We start from the raw sequence: 20815 nt of genomic DNA, 5'->3' as shown, positions 1-20815 counted from the left end.
GCACTGCGCACCAGTGAAAAGAGCCTGGCTCCAAAGAGCCTGGCTCCGTCCTCTTTGCACCCTCCTTTCCGGTGATTATAAACATTGATGAGATCCCCCCAAGACAAAGACTTATGGTGATGGGTTTCACTCCTGGACAGAGGGGCTGATGACTCTGCAAACAGAGCCCTGAAGGGGCCCAGACATGGTGTTCATTCCTCAGGAGTCCTTCAGCTGGGTTCCTGTCTGCCATTCTGTCGCTGTGCAGCTCTAGGCTTGTGCAGATGGGCCTTTGATGGGCTGATGGCCCTGATGATGGGCCTGGGAGTCGCCTGGCAGAGCATTATTTGGACTCCCCCTCCCACCACTGCCTCTGTGTGCTCCTTTGTGGGTGTGCAGCCTGGGCTGGAGAAGCTGCTTTACTTTAGATGATGCTTAAAGTCGCCTCTTCACCGGCCTGCACTGCAGCTATGTTTAGACAGCTCCACAGGGCCAGCCTGCAGAAACCCGGCACCAGCCCCATCTTGCTGCCTACAGTGACATTTCCAGCCAGAGCTAACCACAGGCATCGGGTTTTACTTACACTGTCACACAGATACGCAATGTTTTGTGTCTTGACCTGTCTCGTGCCGGTAACACACTTGATTTAACAGGGGGTGTGGGACAAGACAGTGGAAAGTGCCTCTTCCGCTTGCACCTCCTCGTCGGGGGGGTTATGTGGGGCAGCCCCGGGAAAGCCGGCATGGAAAAAGGCACAGCGCGCTCAGCTGGAGTGGGAGGCAGGAAAAGGGTCTGGCTGCGGTCTGTTGAAACTAGCTTGACAAATCCAAACCAGGCATCCCCTGTAACATTCCTCTGCCGCTGTAAGTCTGGGAAAGACACAACATGAAAGGCACACAGCTCTGCGTGCAGAAGGAGTAACTGGAAGACCTCTGTTACAGCGGTGGTCCTCAGCCCAGGGGCTGGACGTGAAAAATTGCGGCCAAGGCAAGTGATTGGTGTAGCAGGTCCCCTGGTTTTGAAAAAAAGAACACAAAAAGCCTTTTCATAAGGATGGGTGGGCTGCGCGTGGGTTCAGGGGGTGCCGGAGCCGTACCCAGGAGAAGAGGCTTGCTGCCAACACGGGGAAGTGCAGGGCGGGGGTGTGCACGACTCCCGTGCCCAGCGTCCTTTTGTGTCCAACCCAGACGGGCAAGCGGTGAACTGGGCCAGCGCAGGGGCTCGAGTGGTGCGGGTGTTGAAGGGCTTCTGCAAACGCCGCACTGTGCCACGAGAGCAGCAGCCAGCTAGCAACGGCCCCAGCAGGGAACAAAAATGGGTGCTCCTGACAGATGCTAAACCTCGGCATGCAGGAGGTAATGTAATGTGGAAGCAATTAGTGCCTCAATGGAAGCACAGACATGCCTTTTATGAGCTCCCAGGGCTGAATTACGCTGGAGCTGAAGACCTGCTCTCAAAGGGAGGGTTCGTGTCTCGTTTATGCCAGACAGCCTGAAAGGTAATACAATTTTTACCATGCCTACGAACAACGGCTAATTTCATCTTAGCACAGGAGCCAAAAGCAAAGGTGGTTTGAGTCTGTGTGCAAAAATGAGGCAGAAGGAGAGGGCTGGGAAGGTCCAACCCCCTGGGAAGGTCTGCTTTTCATGGGTGTCCCAGTGCGCACTAGCAGGGTGCAATCATTTATAGCTGCTCCAGAAGAGTGTGTTCAGCAGAACCACTCAGTTTGCTGGAGAACTGCACAAAAAACCAGTTCGTGGCATAGGATGGGGTAGTTAAAATACAGGTAAAATCCTAGAGAAGGACAGATTTGAACGTATAACAGCTAAAGCTGGCTGGCAGTGCCTTTGAGCCGGCAGGGGGGTTGCAGCAGCTGGGGGTGTTTGCGTACCTGGACGGGGGTGCTCCCCGACTTCCCGGCAAAGCGCAGAGCTGGGCTGGAGCTGGGGAAGCGCAAAGTGCGGAACTGGGCCAGTCAAGGGAGGGCTGCATCTCCCCGCCGCCCTGCAAGCAGGGACGTGCTGCCACGGCCGGGAGCCCGTGGGTTGGTTTGCTTTGGCACGCATCCCATGTGGCGCCAGCTCACCCAAAAAAAAAAAGCAAAGCAGCTTCCTTTCCCTGCCCAGTGGCTATTCCCTTTTCGGAGCTGCTCATGGCAGGGGACTCCCAGCCTAGGAAAATGGCCGCTGCTTTTCATGGCAAGAGCAGAACAAATCCCATGCAAAGTTTGAAATTTTGCCCCTTGTTAACACTCCCAAAATAGCCTGGAATGTGGAGGTGCTTTGGGTGGGGATCCTAATGGACCAGAAGTTTCAAGCTTCTGGTTCCTGCTGATTTTCCTGTGATTCACAACTTGTCATTGCCTATAAACGTGCCCCTCACCAGCAACTGTCTTCACTGATCTTGTAGCTAAACTGCTGTGGGTAGCCCAATATGACTGGTGCTGGAGCAGAAACTTGATGGTGGGCCCACGCCCTTGCGGTGCATTGACCTGTCCCAGTGCTTCCTCCGCTGGCAGAGGAGAGTTGTGTCTGTGCAGGTCAGCTCGCAGCGTCCTGAAACACCAGGGGGAATTCTTGACCAGCTGCTGTTGAGGACAAGTTGGTCGTAACGTCCCATGCCACATATTGGGTGCCACGGTTTGACTGTGGCAACATCTTTGAATTATTCTGTGCCTCACCAGGCAGCACCGAATCAAGAAAGAGGAGAAAAAGAAAAAAAAAAGCCGTCAAACCGTCAGGGTTATTCTGGCCAGCTCTGAGCAGGCCCAGGGCTTAGTGCCTTTTGGAAGGACTAGAGCAGAATATGAGCCCTTTATTAAAACCAGGACCCCCAGCACAGTGACGGGAAGGGGGCTCAGCCTTCTTTTTGGTTTTCCTCCATGACTGGAGGGCTCAGGGATGCTGAACAGAGTGCAAACAGCCAGGCCAGATCAGAGGGCAGGCGAACATGTGCTATGCTGCCCATGTGTTAGCTGGGGAGCGCGTGCTATGCGAGCGTGGGGTGCGTGCCTGCAATGCCGCAGCTGTGTGCTCGCTGCATTGCGCAAGCGCGTGCTATGCTGCAAGTGTGTGCTCCTGAAATCTCCACTTAAAAATTACTGCCCCTTGGCAGTTTTACCTCCTGCTTAAGGCAGCACACACCTGGGCCAGCACTCGGGAGGTGGTCCGGCCGCTTTGTAGCACCCAGGGCGCTGCCGATGTCCCTGTCCCCCACATCCCCACCAAGAGACCGGTCACCCATCTTCGCACTCAACTTTTTGCCACAACTCTCCTTCATCTGTTTGTGATGGAAACAAACCCAGCCACAAACCTCATCTGTTCCCTCACTTCCAGCATGGCCTCTGCTGCAGATGACAGCGGTTTGAGTGCTCTGACCTATACAGGGCTAAAGGAGACCAAGAACGGCTCCTTCCACCAGCCCGCGGGCAAGGGGCAGGTTCAGCCGCCTGGCTGTAGCCGGAGGGTGTCAGAGCACTGCCACAGAATTGCCTTGCTGCGGGTCTGGTGCTTCCAGCAAAGGAGGGAGATGGAGGGAACTCAATTTACCAAGCTTAAAAATACAACCTGGCCAAGGGAAGGGTTTTGCCTTTCTAGAATTAGCTTTTCCAGTGTACAGGTTATACTATACATGAACAAGGTAAAGCCACTTGTGTCAGCATGGCTAAGCTTTAAAAACAAACAAACAAAAACCAACCACCAAACCAAACTCAGGAACCTAGCATTTCGGCTCCTTCAGAGCATGAGCAAAGCCTGAGTAAGGCAGCTGAATTAAGAAATGAGCTGGCTCTGTCCCCATACAAGGCAGCAGGAAGCTAAGCCATCCCCCACTTGAGCAAACTCACCTTTTGGGCGTCTCGGTGTGTGGGCAGGAGCTCACACTGGCCTGCAAGGCACCGCGGAGCCAGCACTTGTGCTCGGCTACCCAGTTCTGTAAAAAAACAACTTAGCATAAAGAAGCTTGTAAGCATGTTTTCAGCCTAGCAGGTTTTATCCTGGTTTTCTATAGGGAAAAAACTAGCAGGTTTTCTGCCAAGGTGCAAGGAGCTAGTCAAAGATAAGGATGATCTGACTGCGGGTTTAAGGGAAAATGGTTTCTCAGGTTGCCAACCCATTTGTGTTCTCTCATTTCAGCTAGCTTGTCCCCAGAACACCTTCCTGGGGGTGGGGGGCAGCACTAGCTGGTGGTACAAAGGGCAGGGCCTCCTCTATCGATCCAGTTTGAAATCATTAACTCACACAGGCAAAGAGGCAACACAAGTACCCAGACCCTGCTGTCTCTATGTCACGCTCTCAGAGCACCTCCCTTGCAGCCCCTGGGCGGGCTCAGGTACCACTCCTGTTCCCCGTCCTTACATCAGCTTCTCCATGAACTGCATACACGGTGTCTACAAGACTTCGAGGGGAGCAAACCAAAACCTGCTCCTTACCCAGGTGATGACAGCCCCTGCCACCCTGCAGCCCCCCAAGGCTATGTCCCGTGGTAGCGGTCCCGTGTCCCCGCTCTTTGCTGCTTGACTACTAACTGCATGGCTCAGAAACCCAAATTCTCGTTGACAGACTAAGACCACTCTAGGGGGCCATTGCTTAGGAGAAAACATTTAATCAGAAAAGACAAAAGCTCACTTCTTATGCTTCTAGAGTGTCCCAAATTGTTCAAAGCTGCAGCAGCTGCATATACAACTATCCCCACACGTTCATCAAATGCCGTTTGCCTTGATCCCTTGGCAAATAAGAATTGTTCTGCGTTAGTAGCAGGTAAGAATGACCGAGCCCTAGGAGGCAGTTTAGCATCATGGGCTTATCCAGCTCAGGTTTTCGATAAGGGCCAGGCTGGCAGAGAGGAGAAAAGTCACCCTTGCAGGCTATATGGGGCTCCACATCTCTCAAGCCATTTTCAATACCTATATAGACAGTATCGTAGCCATAGGGATGATGGATGACCTTATCTTAAAAGCTGCAGCTTCCCTCAAGTTGCATTTCTTCTCACATGACAGGAAATATGCATTTCATGCCCATCGGGCCTGTCCTGCCAGGTCACAAACAGGTCCAGCATTAAGTTTGAACCTCATCTGTATGCACACATCTCCCACCTTGTGCCCTGCCCCCAGTGAAGCGGTCAGGGAAATGAATACAGTATGTTGAAACGGAAAAAGAACCGATTTCTGTAGCCATTGCCCCTGCCTGCAGTCAAGTCTGCGAGTGCACACACGCGGCACCTAGGTACTGGCTCCCCCAGGCCGTGCTGGCTTGAGGACTTGAAGAGCTCCGTCAACGACGCTTGCGCTGCTCCTGCCTTTAGTTACAAATGGCTTCCATAGCCATTAATAAGTGGGAGATAGAAGCTGCAAGTTCCTTAATAAAGTTTATTTAATCATAACTATGCTTAGGAAAATACACTTGTAAGGGTTAATATAATGCAATTTAGTTTAACTTTATACTACATTTTGAACAAAAAAACTTCTTATACGTGTTTTAGGTAAAAACAGGATGTATGATCTGGCTTGTTTTACATCTATTACAAACGTAGAAAAGACTGTCATGCACTACAGTAGAGGGCATGAAAAAAAATTACCTTTGGTTTAATTCAGAGAATACAAGTATTGCACTGTAAAAGCATCAAACATGGTGCAACTAAACATCATAAACATATTTCAATGCCAGTTTACAAAAGTTTGTTAGCTAGTGTAATTTTAGAGGGGGAAAATATATGTACACATAAAACAATTCCATTAGCTATTTGGATTCTGTTAATTTTGTATACATGCCACGTATCTACACAACTGACATTCAAGAAAACTCTTGAATTTAATTTAATACCTTTCAGCTACATTAAATCTGTTGAAATCAGTGATGTTACCATATCTTAACTGGCCTGTCAGTTGTTAAACATTCTTCTTTAAACAACTAAAGTTCCAGCTAGATCATCAAAATCCAGAAATAGCAATTACATTATTATTAATGCCTAGCTACCCACTTCTAGATCATTTCTCAGGGCAGTTACTTTGAGTGTATAGATTCACACAGCAAACGCCCAAAACACCACGTTGCTCAACCAAGGGCTGGCAGTGTAGGGGTATCAGTGTGCTAATCCTTCCAACCACATATTGGAGGTTGAACAGTCGCACAGGTATTATTGCCAAGAAACACAAAAATGCTACCATTGGCAAAACCAACACAAAATAATTTAAGAATATTGAAAAAGACAAAAAAAAAAAGGCATTGTTTAAAGGGAGATACAGCAATGTAAGACCACTGTATATGGTGGGTTACCTGACCTGCACCCCCCTCAAATACTCAATATTAGCAATGTCTAATGTTTTAGTTACACACAATGCATTACATCCTTGCTGCTTTACCATAATACTCCCAAACCTTGGTCTTAACCAAGCAGAGAATTCCAACACAGTTCTGCACCAACATTAGGTATTTCAGGACATTGTTGATGCGTCTCAGATAGAAAGAATCAACTTTTCTTCTTCTTAATATGTTAATAATTTATTTTCAGTTTCTAATCTTGTGGTAAGAAACACTGCCGAACAGGAGCCGACTGTCATCTTCGAAGAGTTCTTGTCAGATCAAGCATTGAAACCTTGACCACTTCACAGAAATGTGCAGCAGAGTGTCTCAGAGAACCACATCTTTGTTTTTATCTCATAGAGAGAAATTTAGTCAGTCAACACCACTATTTTCATTTAAAAACAAACCAGAAAAATTATCAGGCCAGTCCACAAGTTTATTTGAACATAGCTAAAGTCCTTGAAGTCTCTCACAAGATGGCAAAGGCTCTTCGCAAGGATATGAAGGGAGCTATAAAACCTCTACACAGTACTGGAATTCCCAGCATCTGCTCACATCGCTCACAAATGGTGGCAACATTTATATATAAAGGAAACACTATTATGAAGAAAAAAAATACATCTAAGACTATTACAACTGGTTGTTTAGGAAAACAATTAATCTAGGTTTATTTTCTTAATGTTTAGCATAAATATAGTTGCAACTTGATCTTCAGTTGACAATGATTGTCGCAGCCAAAGTAAGGATTGAACACTGTCTAAGCAAACAAAAACTCACTATACATTATACAATTTATTTCTGCCATGAGGGATGCCTTCCCTCTCAAATCTTTGGCCTCCTATTACCAATCTCTCCCAAAAGCAGAAGCAACGTAGCATTGTTGCTCTCTATTCATTCAAGGCAGTGGGTTGGTTTGGAGGGGAAGATGCTGTAGGGACATGCAGAGAATAGGGTTTATTCCAGAGCTTACATTGAGAGTATTTGCCATAAAGTGCTCTGACAAATACTATCTGAACTCCACAGCTCCACTCTCCAAGTAACACCTGCCTCCAAATTTGCTTCTTTGGAGCTGACAACCAGAGAAGCTGTCCGCAACTGCTCCCACCGGAAAGGCGGCTAATGGCAGTCAGAAGAGTGCACAGATGGGACTCGAGGGCTTTGCTTTTTCCCTGCTGGTTTGGAGTTTGTTTACATTTTGCCACTGGTTGGCTATAAGCAGTAAGCATGCAATCTCTCTTGTGTTTGTGTGTGCCAGAAACTAAGTCTGTTTAGAATTAAAAACTCCTAGTATGACATTGCTTGCATGGAGACCTGAGATGACAATCTGATCACTTACGTGTTTCTCTCTGCATGGAAGCAGGATGATTTTATTAAATGCAGCTTGAATGAATAAGGAGCAGGAATTCCCACAGTTTTTAATGCCAGGTTTGTTGCTTACCAGTTGATTTATCTTTATGTGTATTTTTGGTGTGTGAGATGTTAGATTTTGATGAACTATACTTGTATCAGTGCTACTATTTTACTTTTTTTAAGCTCACGAAGTCTGACTGCTGTCCACCACCACAGAAATGAAAAGAGGAGGGGGGAAAAAAAATCATCTGGACTTGCAGAATCTGCAGACCATTTCCATTGAGAGTGAATATTTTTCTGTCTGGTGATCCCAAATTAAAAATTAGAATTTATTACTCTGTATGTGTATTTAAAATATCAGAAGTGGCATTTCCATGATAAAACAAGTCTACAAAATAGTGTTTTGAAATTGCATTGATATCCTTTTGCTCAAGAACTATACAATTTTAAAGCCCGTCAAAAATATATAGCCAAGCACTTCATAATTTCAGCAACTTCATGCACAACTAATAATACCGCAGGAAAACAAGAAAAATCTGCAGTAAAAAGCATCACAGAAAACTGTCACAGAAAACTGTTCAATGGTAAGCAACGAACCTGAACGTTTCCAAATAAAAAAAACAACTTACACAAACAAAACCAAACATGCATATATAAAGTGTACATGTACTGCACAAGCGCTATTCCTAAAGGATTAAACTGCATAGGTAAAAATCAAAACCAATGTGCAATATTTAAGCCCTTAAAGCACAATCAAAAAAAAAAAAAAAAAAGCAGAAATTAAAAATAGCAAACTTGCTCCCCCACAACAAAGCCAATTTCATATCATAGTCATTAAGATATTAATCAACACAGAGGTTCTCCAATCAAAAGTTGGAAGGACTACTCCCAAATTTTGGCTCACCATTCATGCTTAGGGGATCTGAAATGTACGTTCACAATTATAATTATCTTAAACAGTTATGTTCATCACTAGCCAACTTGATTTCTTTTACAAAGTGCTCTTTTACGTAACAGAAGCTATTTTCCTGGTAGAAAAATCATCAAGTAGTTTAACACTTTGAACATCAAGACACATCGAGAAGAACTAAAAAAAAAAGGGGAAGGGAAGAGGGGAGAGAGAGAAGGAGTTGGCTGCTAGAACAAAAAGCAACTAATGCCAATGGCTCTATAAACATCCAACTTGTGTATTGTTAGCTACAGTCTTGTTTCTAAAACTCAATTTATAAAAGAATTGCATAAGCTAATAGACTAGAAGCTTACACTGACTTTACAGGACACAGCCTCACACACCCTACCTGCCTTCTCTAATGAAGAGATCCAATAGTTAATGAGTTCACCATTACACAAAAAGTTGTCAAAAATATTTTCAACTTAAAAAAAAAAAAACAAACAAAAACCAAACCAATCCAGAAACTAAAGCAAACCGTGCTTAAAAAAAAAAAAAAAAAAATCTACAATATCTGTACATAAGCTGTATAAGATCTTACAAAAGAAGATTCCCCCAAGCCACAGCTATTTCTACTCCTGCCCTTTTGTTGCCTTCTCAAGATAATACACATTGACTAAGTGGCGATTGAGGTGCTTGCTGTATTCACCTTCCTTTTTAAATGAGCGGTCACAAAAAATGCACACATAGTTCTCCCTGGCCACTGTGGTGTCTGCAGCTCCTTGTGACGTCTTTGGACTTGTTTCCTCTTGTACGGAGCGAGCGCCATTTAACCCCGAGTCATCGCTTCCTTCTGATATGTTGTCACTTATGTCGCTGCCTTCATGGCTGTGGATGCCCTCATCCTCATCCATTTCCTGAGATTCATTCACTGCTGTGTTATCCGGAGATGATAAGGCCAGAGCAACTTTGGGGCTTTGCATACACCCTTCTGGGGGTGCAGGTGCTGGCATGGCATCTCCTGTTGGCTCTGTCACTGGCAGGCATGTCTTAGTCAGGTCCATTGGGTCGGAGCTACTCACAGTTTCTACCATGCAGGTTCCCTCTGGCTCCTTCTCAGGCACCAGGTCTGGTACCACATCCCTGGGCACATCGAAGCTTTTTTCAGAAGACACTGCATGGGAAGATTCCTCAGGGCAAGTGTCTTGCCCTCTGTCCGCCTTTCTCTCATCCTCTTTTTCACCAACAGTGTCTTCACTCTCTCCTGCTGCAGCAGGCATTTCTTGGTCCTCTACCTCATCTTCTGTGTTTGCATCCTGAGCTGGCAGACAAAGCTGCTCTGGGTCTTGTATGCAGCTTCCTTTGGGATCAGTGCTCTTCCCCTTGAGAACATGGCCACCATTGTCGTTTAATGCCGCTGTGTCAGTGGGATCTTGCTCCTTCTGGTTGCTGCCCTCAGTGTCAGGCTTCATGCATCCATCCTCTTCTGTGATAGGACACTCGTCTGGCATCTCCTCATCCTCGATCTTCTCCTGATCAAGTTTACTGCTTTTCTTACTGTGCTTATTTTTCAGAGCTTTCTTTTTTCTGTTTTTCTTGAGGCAAGAATTTTGCTTTTTAGGCTCCTCCTCTGGTACAACATCACTTTTCTGAGCTTCCTGGAAGTCTCTGGGTTTAGTTTCCACTTTCTTCTTCTTTTTCGTTACTGCTGAGATATCATTTGCAGGCTCTTGCTTTGAGGAAGTTACTTCAGCCTCTGCCTTTCTTTTGATCTTCTTTGTTTTACATGTTTTCTCAGTATTTTTCTCAGTTTTAATATCCACCTCCTTGTTTTCTGAAGCCGATTTCCGACTTCTGGTTGTCACCTGGCCTGCAGAAACATTGCTTATCGGCTTCTTTTCCTTTGCCAAATTATCTTTTTTCTCCACTTTCACAATTTTCTCAGTTTTCTTTGCAGCTGAATCCCCTTTCGTTTGTTCCTTCTCCGTTTTGTCATTAATGCCCTCAGAAAAGTCAGCTTCGCTCTTTTTAGTCCGTAGCTTCACCTTTGAAACATCCATGGTGATGTCAGAACAATCGGGATGCCTGGATTTTATGTGATACTGCAGGTTACATTTTTTAGATGCTGCATAATCACAAACAGGACAGAGAAATTGGCGCGGATTGACGTGGAGCTCAACGTGCTTTTTGAAATTGCTGCGGTCAGCTGTTTTGTAGTCACAGTGCGGGCAAGTCAGAGGCTTCGGCCCATTGTGAACCTGCCTTGCATGACGAGTTACTTCATGCTGGTTTGAGGCCACATAGCTGCACTGATCACATTTGAATGGCTTCTCACCTAAGGAAGGAAGGGCGGAAGGGAATGATGGTGATTATTAAGCATGGGAGGTGGGGGGGGGGAATCACTTCCCACTAATACAGATACAGAAATGTGAAACTCAAAAAGAAAAAAAAATTATCCATGCGCCTTTAAAATTAAGTAAAGTCAACATAAGAAATCCACAAGTCACGAACACATTCACAAGACACCAAGAACAAAATACAAAAGAGAGAGAAGGGGCAAGGGTTGGGAGGAAGGGGATCCAAAACCAAACAAGCAGTAACAACGGCACAGGTTCTGGCTATGCATACATACCGGCAGAGATCTCTCTACAGTAATATTAGCAAATGGAATCCATACCCAACTGGTCCATTGAATGCATTGTAGAAAAATGGAAATGTAACATTTGATGAATAGCAGTTTCACACAAACGTTTCAAAAAAGTCCAACTTTACACAGATTTAGCGTACTTCATGTTTGCATTGAAAAGGAAATGAGGAAAAAGAAGCTAGCAAAACCCAAAGCATGTGAAAGGGACACATTGCTCAGATGATTTTTACCTCTGAGAATTCAGTTCACTGTTACAGTGTCTCAAAATACATGACATACTGGCTGCAGGCTACTCTTAGCAAGCCAACCATATGCAGTCCAAAGCCATCGTGTTACTACTGAAATCTGGATTTACAGTTTTGCAATGACTCTTGCAGAAGCGTTCCTGAAATGTTCTGCTTAGTGCACGCCGCTGCAGCAGAAATGGCTTTCCATTTGCACATCAAAGCAAATAGGAAAAACACTTCTAGTGCAACAGCTCAAGTCCAGAAATACTTTGAGAACATCTGCGCATGTGCAAATTCAGCTGAGGAATTTGGGATGCTCCTGAGCTCTGAAACAGCATCTCAAAACTGACCTGCAGAACTAATGCATACCACTTCCTAGGTACGTTGAAAATCCGCTCCAGCCCTTTCTGCTCACGATACAATAGTACTTCTCCCACCCCTGCAACTTGCTGCCCCAACACTGCCCATACTCATGCTGCTCCTCTGCAGCACGATTAGGAGACCAGAGCAGCCCGCAGTGAAGATGAAGTCACTGTGACTGTGGTCTCTGTTTGTGTGTTAGCCACATGGCTGATCTGCAACGCCCTCACAAACTCTATAAATGGCTGTGCTGCCTCCCTGGCAGGAAGGATGGGGACACTTGTTTAAGAGTCTAGATCATTTCACATCTGCCTGCAGCATCTCTTTATTATTTAAAGAGGGGTTAGTTTGATTCTCTATCATCTTCAGCCTATCTTCTTTCCTTCTTTCCTTTCTCCCCCCACTTCCTGGTGACATTTTCAACAAGTTTAAGCTTGATGTGCTTCACTGGTCATCGTTCTCGCAAGTATGGGCCTTTATCGCCTACACTTCAAGGAACAGTTCCACATTACAGAGAGTGAGGACAAGAACAGCCTCTCTCTTACATGCACTGGAACAAGCTGTTCTAACTGCACAGAGTGCTCAGAGGTGGCTGCAACAAGGAAACTCAAAGATTGTATGTGAAGAGTTTGTGTCCATCACCTCTACTAAATCCAGGGTTTTTGTTACACAAGTGGAAAGGACACGTATCAAGATGGCTAAGAATACAGCCACAGTTGTGAAGTAGGCTCTAAACCACTGTCATTCACTGCCTGACATTTGAAGAAAGCTTCAACACCAGTTTGCCTTAAAAGGCAGCCTGTGAACTGCAGGAGTCCTGAAATTGCCATAGAAAAGGTTCAGCTGCCTGGGCAATGTGGCAAGACATGCAAGAGAAGTTATGAGAGCTATTAATAAAATACCCTGATAGCAAGAGTCCCATGTGCACTCCCACTTCTGTCAGCACAGCTCACGCTCTCCCTCCCAGACCTTTAAGGGCCAAGGGCAGATCCCACTCCTCATCTCCTTCAGATTTGAGACTTCCTTGCACAGACAAAGGGAGAGTAAGATGTTCATGAAATGGTTTCCAGGCTCAGTATTGACCAAACCATTTGCAAATCCACACTTAGCCCACAGGTTCAGCCAAAAATTATTTTTGTTTCTGGAAGCAGAATACTTCATTCAGAAAATTTTCAAACCAAAATACTGGCATATCATTTTACAGCTGGCTATTTTTAATGGGTCCAACCCCCCCCTCCACTACAGTTAGAATTGCCTGCCTTCTGGTTTCAGTTAAAGCCTCATCTATTGAAATTGAAATAATTACTGTTCAGGAGACTTTCACTACTGTTTGCTAGAATTAGGAATTCATCTAGGTCTGGTCAATTCAGATATTAGCAAACCAAAAGTACAGGCTGAGATCTACCTGAGCTCCCCTAGGAGGGTCACAAAGGACGACTGTGCTTGTGTCTAGCATGCCTATGCTGTTACAACTCACAAAAATGCTACTAATTCATTCAAAAAGAGATTCACAAGAGAAAGAGAGCAGGAGATGTTTGTAACACCACAGCTTATGACCAGTGATGGGAAATAAAGGCTAGTGAAAATTGCTAATTTGGCTTTTTGTGCCACAAGACTGAGTCATTTGTGAACATTCTCTGAGTTTGCTCTTTTCTCCTCTGTGTCTCCTTGCCATAAGCAGACGCTATTTTGCATCTTTCTGTAATACTAAGCAAAAACTAAGGGTTCCCTCAGAAACCCTGGCTGAGATGAGATCACAGGGGAGACTCTCAGTTGCTCAAAATTTTCCCAGCTTCATTGACTTGAACTGAGTTACAGCAGCAGACAGAACACAAGAATCTGCTCCTGTATCATCACAATGTTGCATTTGCTACTAGATTACTAGGACTACTAGAGCAGCCCTATGAACCTCAGAATACATCCTGGAGAGTAAAAGGGAAAGAAGAAGATATATTCCCCTCTTATCTCTTTTATTCATGACACTTAGCATTTTCTTTGCAGATAAAGACAACCTTCTCCGTTGAAATAGGAGCTAAAGCTCAGGCCGTACTGGATGAGATGACATCTCACACAGAACTGGGCAGCCTGTAGTAAGTGGCCCTGCTTGAGCAGGGAGGCTGAACCAGATGACCTCCAGAGGTCCCTTCCAACCTCAACCATGCTGTGATTCTGTGAACCACCCCCTTTTCCTAAGTCATGCTGCTGCCGCCCCTTACCAACCTGAGTGGGTACGCATGTGCCTGGTTAAATGGGTCTTCTGAGAGCTGGAATAAGGACACATAGCACATTGATAGGGTCGTTCTCCTGCAAAAACAAACAGCAAATTAGTTACTAAAATACAGCTGGTTCCCAAACTTGGTTACCAAGCCATACATGCGAGGCTGTCACAGATCCCCAAGTTGTATCTGAGGGCACATTTTCCCTCAGCAAAGGGCCACAGTAAGAAGCATATGCCCGAGCTGGACCAGTGCAACGTGTCATGCCTTATGAACAAGGGTAGTGAAGGGGAAGAATATGAGAGAGGCATATCCTCATGTTCATCTGGGGTCAGATGGTAACCTCAGGCAAAAGGTGGTGAGGACAGCCACCTGTTGGGAGCCCTAAGCCACCAGAGATGACTTTCCTACAGTATTTTCTCCCAGCACTCAGAAGATGCACAAAAGATACAGACCCTGTAAGAAACCAGGTATGTTATTGCTTCACACAACACATTACCTGAAACTTCCGTGTTTAATTTGGATTAAGATGGGAAGCAACCACCCATTCAGCATGGACCTGCATTTGCCAGAACACAAGCGCAGAGAGAGCCTGGGTCTCTACTTCCAAAGTTTTATTGGCAGAGTGAAATTAGCTTGGAGCATGGAAAAGCATGATGCCCTGCTCAGTGAAACTATGCTGCTAGCAAAAGCTCAAGTGTAGCAGCAGCATTTATTTTGAAGAATCAAATCCCTCTGCCTGCAGAGTTATTGTTTGTGGAGAACTAATGGAAACTAACCTGTCATAAATTAGGTCTCCACAAGGGACAGTTAGCTTGTGTAACTATCAGTACAATGATACTTGCAAATCCTTTTCAAGTGAAGACAAGCCCCAAATAAAGGCAGACAGTTTTAGAATTAACATCTGTTAGGCAGGTCCAGATAAGTACCAGGGGTGTTTAGCACAGTGGAGAGATCTAGGCTGCTTTGTCCACTACAAGTTGCAAAAACACTTTTTAGTCTCGGGTGGATACGCCCAACAGAAGAGGGGAGTGAAGCTGGGAAGGGAAAAGTAAGTTACTTGGTTGAAATATTTATTCAAGTCATGGTCAGAATTACACTACAGCATTTTGCCACATCAGTTGAAGCATACAACCAATGTGCTCGCCAAATCACTGAGACCTGGACGTCAGCAAAACCCCTGCATACAGGCTATTTGTTCACTTTCAGAGGCATAGCTCTGTCTGCAGCAGCAAAGACCTTCATCTGCCAGTATGTGATGTGAGGCTCCATTGCACGCCTTTGCCAAAATAGCAGTAGAAGCGGTCTTTGTAATGCAGACTAATCCCACATTTCTTCCTCCCATCAAACATTTAGACTATCATTCTTGATTAGATCAGCAGTTTAAAGGTAAATTCACCCCAACAACCATACCCCCTCCCTTTTCCAGTTAAAACAAGGTAGGAGATTGGTGCAACACACACAATAAGATTAGGTCATGTACAAGGGAGGGGTAGGCCTTTTGTTATAAAGAAATGGTTTTGTTTTTAAATGACTCCTTACAATCTGAAAATATGTGACCAAAGGTCCTGGAATATTCAGTCATGTCTTCTTCCCGTTACCTGAAATTTCATATCTTTAAAGTTACCTACAACATTAGGTATGTGGAAAAGGCTTTCTTTCAGGTATTTTATATAGGGCATTTAAAGTATGACGAATGCAACTAATTTAAAATGTGTTATTGCCACTTGAGAATTAAATGCCTGACTACATTGTAAGGGCTGTTTTATAAAATGCTACTCCCCAAAGGATTTTTATTGTAATTTTACAGGCTCATTATATGCAAACAAGCCACCAAAAAACCTCTCCACAAGACACTTAAAGAATAAGCCCCAACCTAGCAAAAGCTTAAGCAGGCACTTAACTCTATGCAAATGAACAGGCAGATGGACATCAGTGAACAAGTTCAGAGATCACCTCTTTATAAAGCTTTTCTTGTAACGCTATTAAAAGTTCTGTCTGCTTGAAATGAAACTGCTTCCATCAAACTTCCAACACAGTGGCAAACAAGAAAGATCCCCTATGACAACAAAAATTTAAAAAAAAATTACAGCCCAAACCTAGGCACTGAGCACTGGGACTGCCTGAAGCAGACGTCTTACTTATATAGCTCTGCAGATGGTTTTCGATTAAGTTTTCTAGAAGTTGCTTCTAACAAGTAAAATGGAAAAAATTGAGAACAATGCTGCACTGTCTTGCACGTAGTACAGTTCCAGGATCAGCAGTGTGGATAGTTGATGGGATAAATCAAGTCAAAACTTGGTCTAACACGTCTAATGAGCACAAACGAGTCCAGGTAGATCTGTCCCTGACACAAAGGGTCCTTTCTGCCCCATCAGCAAAGGAAGGGAGGGCCCTGAACATCTCCAGCCACCCCCTCCTGGGCAGCAGTCGGGCTCTTCCAGATGTTGCTCTCCCAGCTGACAAGCTTACGACCATCTGCAGGCTCCTTAAACCAGCCCTCTGCCCAAGGTCCCCCACATTTGTCAGCAGCCTGACACACAAGCACTGTCACAAGCTACAAGGTATCTTCCAGTACAGGGCGGGTTCATGGACACCTGCTTTCCAACACGGATGCAAGCAACAGGCAAGCAGATAACCTCTGCCATCCTTCCCGTGGCCCGCAAACACGCAGAGGGTAGGTATTTCTCCCACCATGCAAGGTAGTAGTACACAGCCCCCTTCCCTGCTCCTGGCCATGTGCTCTGGCATTTGTATGTGTCCTTAGCAAGTCGATTCATTTCACTAACCAGCAGAAAAGCAACCTGGGGAAGAGGAAAGGAATATTTTACTGCCATTTTTGTGAGCTGAATCAATCAGTCCCAGGATACGGGGAGAAAACTGAAACTGCCTTTCTCCAGCAGCAGCAGAGCATTTGAGCCTGTGAACCTGCACGCTGTACAGAGCCAGTGTTTCAGAAAACTGGATGGCTCAAACACAGCAGAATCCAATTATCTGCAAGGAAGCATTCTCCCACACAGAAAAAAGCAGGTGAAGTACAAAAAATAGGAGAGAGAAAAAAGTATCTATCCAAAATTATTTAACCTATTAGCAATCAGGAAACTAAAGAAACAAACAACTCCAACTTCCTTTTTAATATTCTGAACCCATAAAATAGGAAGAAAATGCAGTATGTATGTACTCCTTTCATCTTTTTTCCAACAAATATTTTTCTTAAGTTTTTTACGAAAACTGTAATCCAAAGATATTTTAGTATTATTCAGTTAGTTTTTGTTAAATTCAGTACTGTTATGTTAACAGTCTGCAAATACTTTTGACTATGAAATACCTGTGGGTGTTTTTTCTGGTTTTTTTTGGGGGGGAGTGGGGGTGTTTTTTGGGGGGGGTTTTGTGCGTTGTGGTTTTGTTTGTGGGGTTTTTTTAAGGCAATTGATTATACATTAATACCAGCAGAAACTTTTAGCCTGGTGTATAAATATACCTGCCAGTAGCTTATTCATTCTTCTAATACTCTTCCTTTAGCTTTAACATTCTCCCCCACAAAATCAATGTTGCTGGTAACACGGCACATTCCTAAATGAGTCTACTAACATATTTGAAAGATTTTTATCAAGTGAGAACTGGCTAACAGCTCTTAACTTTTAGTAAGAGCTAGCAAAGAAACAACTACCAAGGTGGACTAAAAAATGCTGAAATCATAATCATAATCACTCATTTCAGGTTAATTAAAATAATGAAAAGACATGGCAAACCAAAGAACCAGAAACCTTGATTGCACCACTATTTTTAAAGGAGAAAAGAGGGACTGGACAATATCCTACGTAGTTTAACATGGTTGATTTTTTTTTTTTAATTTTAATACAGTTCACTGGTAAATTGGCCAAATGCAGTGATAACAGAGCGCTTCCTCAGCAAACATGCTTTCATGGTTAGTTCCTGTAAAACTCAACAAGAGCTTTCAGAGATCAGAGGGGGGGCCTAATGTCATGTACAAACACGAGCAGGGATGAATTTAAAGTCGAGACAAATGTAAAACAGACAGGCACCACAGCATGGGCTCACGAGTTCCCCGGACGATTGATTTAGTTTTCTCCTCTTACTTTGTCGTTTTTACCTGGTCTCTTTCTTGTTATCTCCCACAATACACACAAAGAAAACAAACTGGAGGATAAACCACACCATTTTCCTAACACCTCTCACAATAATCTTTGTTTACTAGTTTAGGAAAAAAATATTTAGACAGGACTGATTTTTAAACTGATGGTATCCTCTAAACAACAGCACGTGGCTATTGTTAAGAGAAGAATACGTCTTAACGTACTAAAAATCCCAGTAGACCCTCCAAACCCCGTCCGAGCAGATACTGAAGCATGCTGACGAACACAAACTTCAGCACACTTGAGCTCAAGCCCAGCCCCGAGGCCGCCAGAGTCCAGCCCTCCCCTTCCAGACAGCTGCACACAACTGAACTGAAGCCTCCAAACCATTCATGTCACTGCTGTGACAAAACACAACTTCAAAGGAGAAATTCCCCAGTGTTTTGCTCAGCCAGCACAGCCTACAATAAAGAGGAACCAAGTCAGGTCAGCACGCCAGAAGATGGTTAGCAAGTCTGCCCTCTCCTCGGAAAGCCTTGGCAAGGTGGAAATAAAAGCTTCTGAGAAGCTGCAAGAAAGGTCTGAACTGCCCTCCCGCTTCCACAAAAGGGATCAGGAGGCAAAGCAACTGTACCTCACTGCGCAAAGAGGCGAGGCGGTTACGACGTCCCCTCCTAGAAAGGAGTCTCAGTTTGGCTACGCTTCAGGACTTCCCATGCGAGAGGCTGGCGAGGCTCTCGCTTCCTAAACCACCTGTGGTCCCAGCTCACAGGACGGCAGCAACACTGAAGGTCCTCCAATTCCACTTGGTATAAACCAGAGTAGAAAGGGGCCTCACGCTTTTCCTCGAGATTACAAACTGACCTTAGGAGAAGACAGGAAATGAGGCCAAAGTCTCCCTCGAGGGCTTCCTATAGGCCAACAGAAGTATGTGTCTACTTCTGGCTACTGCAGTGATGCAGACCTTAGAACAAACGAGGTCCCTGTACATTAAGAGGAATTAATTCACTGGGAACACTACTCAGCTGTTATTCTGACTTTGTAGATGCTGGAGGGCTCCTTTGCATGTGCGTATCAGCTCTTTCTTCTCTGTAATTACAGCTTAGTCAAGTTTCAGCTCAGTCTGAAGGTACCATTTTCAAAACTACCTATGTGATTTAGGCACCTTTTGTCAACCTGCTTGTTTTGTTTTTAGAGTAACATCAGGCTTTCGTGTTGTGGACTCTGACAATCACTAAAGGCACACTCTGTCATGCCCTCTTCAAAAAACTGGCTTAAAATTACTAAACAGGATGCTCTTCATCTCCTCTTGGGCCCCTGAGAGATTTTCTCAGTCCTCTAGGACTGCAGACTGGAGCTCAAACCAAATCCACACTTCCATGAGGCTATAACCTGGTAGCACCAAGAGGAGAGAGCGCAGAGCTTTACCGGGGTGGAACGAACTTTGCAAATAGAAGACTCTCAGCTTGCTTCATTCATCACAGTTTCTCAGTACTCTTAAATCAAGAAAGATGAAAGACTTACCTGTGTGAGTTCGAATATGTTGAATATAATTGTTCTTCCTGTCTGAAAAATAGGAGCATTGTGAGCAGGTATACACTTTCCTGGGAAAATGATTTCTTAGGTGTTTCTTCCAGTGATATTCACTGACGGTAGTATAAGTGCATATGGTACACTTGTAGACTCTCTCATTTTCCCCTGCTTTGTTGTGGTGCTTCAAGTGAGCCAGATAGTGATCATATCTGTTAGTGTTATAGCCACAACGATCACAACGGATTGGGCCCTTAGAAAAATCCACCTCTTCTGCAGTGCAAGAATCAGACTCCTTCACCTGGGCTTGCTTTTCTGCATTTTCTTCCACAAAGAATTTCTTAGCACTGTGAACTCTGATATGATGCACAAACTCCTCTTCAGACTCTGCCTCGTACTGGCAAGGCTTACAACGAAACGGCTTGCTCTTCAAGCTCTTACACTTGTCCTCTGTGCTTTCTGGAGTACCTGGTGCTTCCAATGAGACATCTTTGTCCACACTGGGAGTCTTAGGAGGGGGGCAAGCAGCTGGACCTTGGGTTTCCACACTAGGAACTTCAAGAGAGCTTAATTCCACAGTTTCAGATGCCTCGCGGTCACTCTCCGCAGCCTGGGTATCTTCCATACCCTCTCCATCGCTGTCTGAGAAGTTGCTGTCCCCCACTGTCGTCAGTTCTGCCATTTGTCTCTCTTCTCCAACCAGGTAATCACAGCAGTTGCCATTGACTTCTCCTGTCAAGGCCACATTTGCCAACATAATAAGCTGAGGAGCTGCCAGCTCAGCTTTAGAAAGGTCGTGTAAGTCATACATGTCATTGGACAATGCCATACCGATATTAGCACTGCCAGGAAAGAGGCTGCTCCCACCAGACTGTCCCAGCACTTGAGTTGCCATGGCAGCAATTCTGTGGCAAGAGAAAAGGAACACCTGTAAGCACCCGAGTTGCAGAAAAGCCTCCTCTGCTTTGTACTGTCCAAGCAGCCCTCTACGTAACCCCAGAAAACTAAACCTCTTCACTGGGGCAGGGGGAGGCAGAACCCGGGGTGAGACGCTTCCCCGCTACCACAAACCACGCTCGGCCTCGTGGTCCTGCTCCTCTCCCAAAAGGGCTGTTTGGTTCCGCCCCACGCGCGGTGCGGGATCCCACCGCGTGGAGGCCGGGCGGGGGGGCACTGACAGCGGGGTCCCACGTCCCTGGTCCGCCGGTTCCGCAGGCCCCG

The 20815-nt window shown here is 45.1% G+C and overlaps 1 protein-coding gene across 1 annotated transcript; it reads right to left on the bottom strand.

Moving 5' to 3' along the window:
- Positions 1–9149: 9149 nt before the first annotated feature.
- On the bottom strand, positions 9150–20531 carry REST (RE1-silencing transcription factor). Its single transcript, XM_009576149.1, has 3 exons — positions 19589–20531; positions 13972–14055; positions 9150–10852 (listed from the first exon to the last, which is right to left on the bottom strand). Exons 1-3 carry the CDS (start codon positions 20487–20489, stop codon positions 9150–9152), a joined length of 2688 nt encoding a protein of 895 aa, XP_009574444.1. The 5' UTR covers positions 20490–20531.
- Between the last annotated feature and the right edge of the window lie 284 nt (positions 20532–20815).

This window comes from Fulmarus glacialis, unplaced genomic scaffold, assembly GCF_000690835.1.
Source record: "Fulmarus glacialis isolate BGI_N327 unplaced genomic scaffold, ASM69083v1 scaffold15294, whole genome shotgun sequence".
NCBI classification, from domain to species: domain Eukaryota; kingdom Metazoa; phylum Chordata; class Aves; order Procellariiformes; family Procellariidae; genus Fulmarus; species Fulmarus glacialis.
Note: the sequence above shows the minus strand (reverse complement) of the source record. Positions and strands in the feature narration are given on the sequence as shown.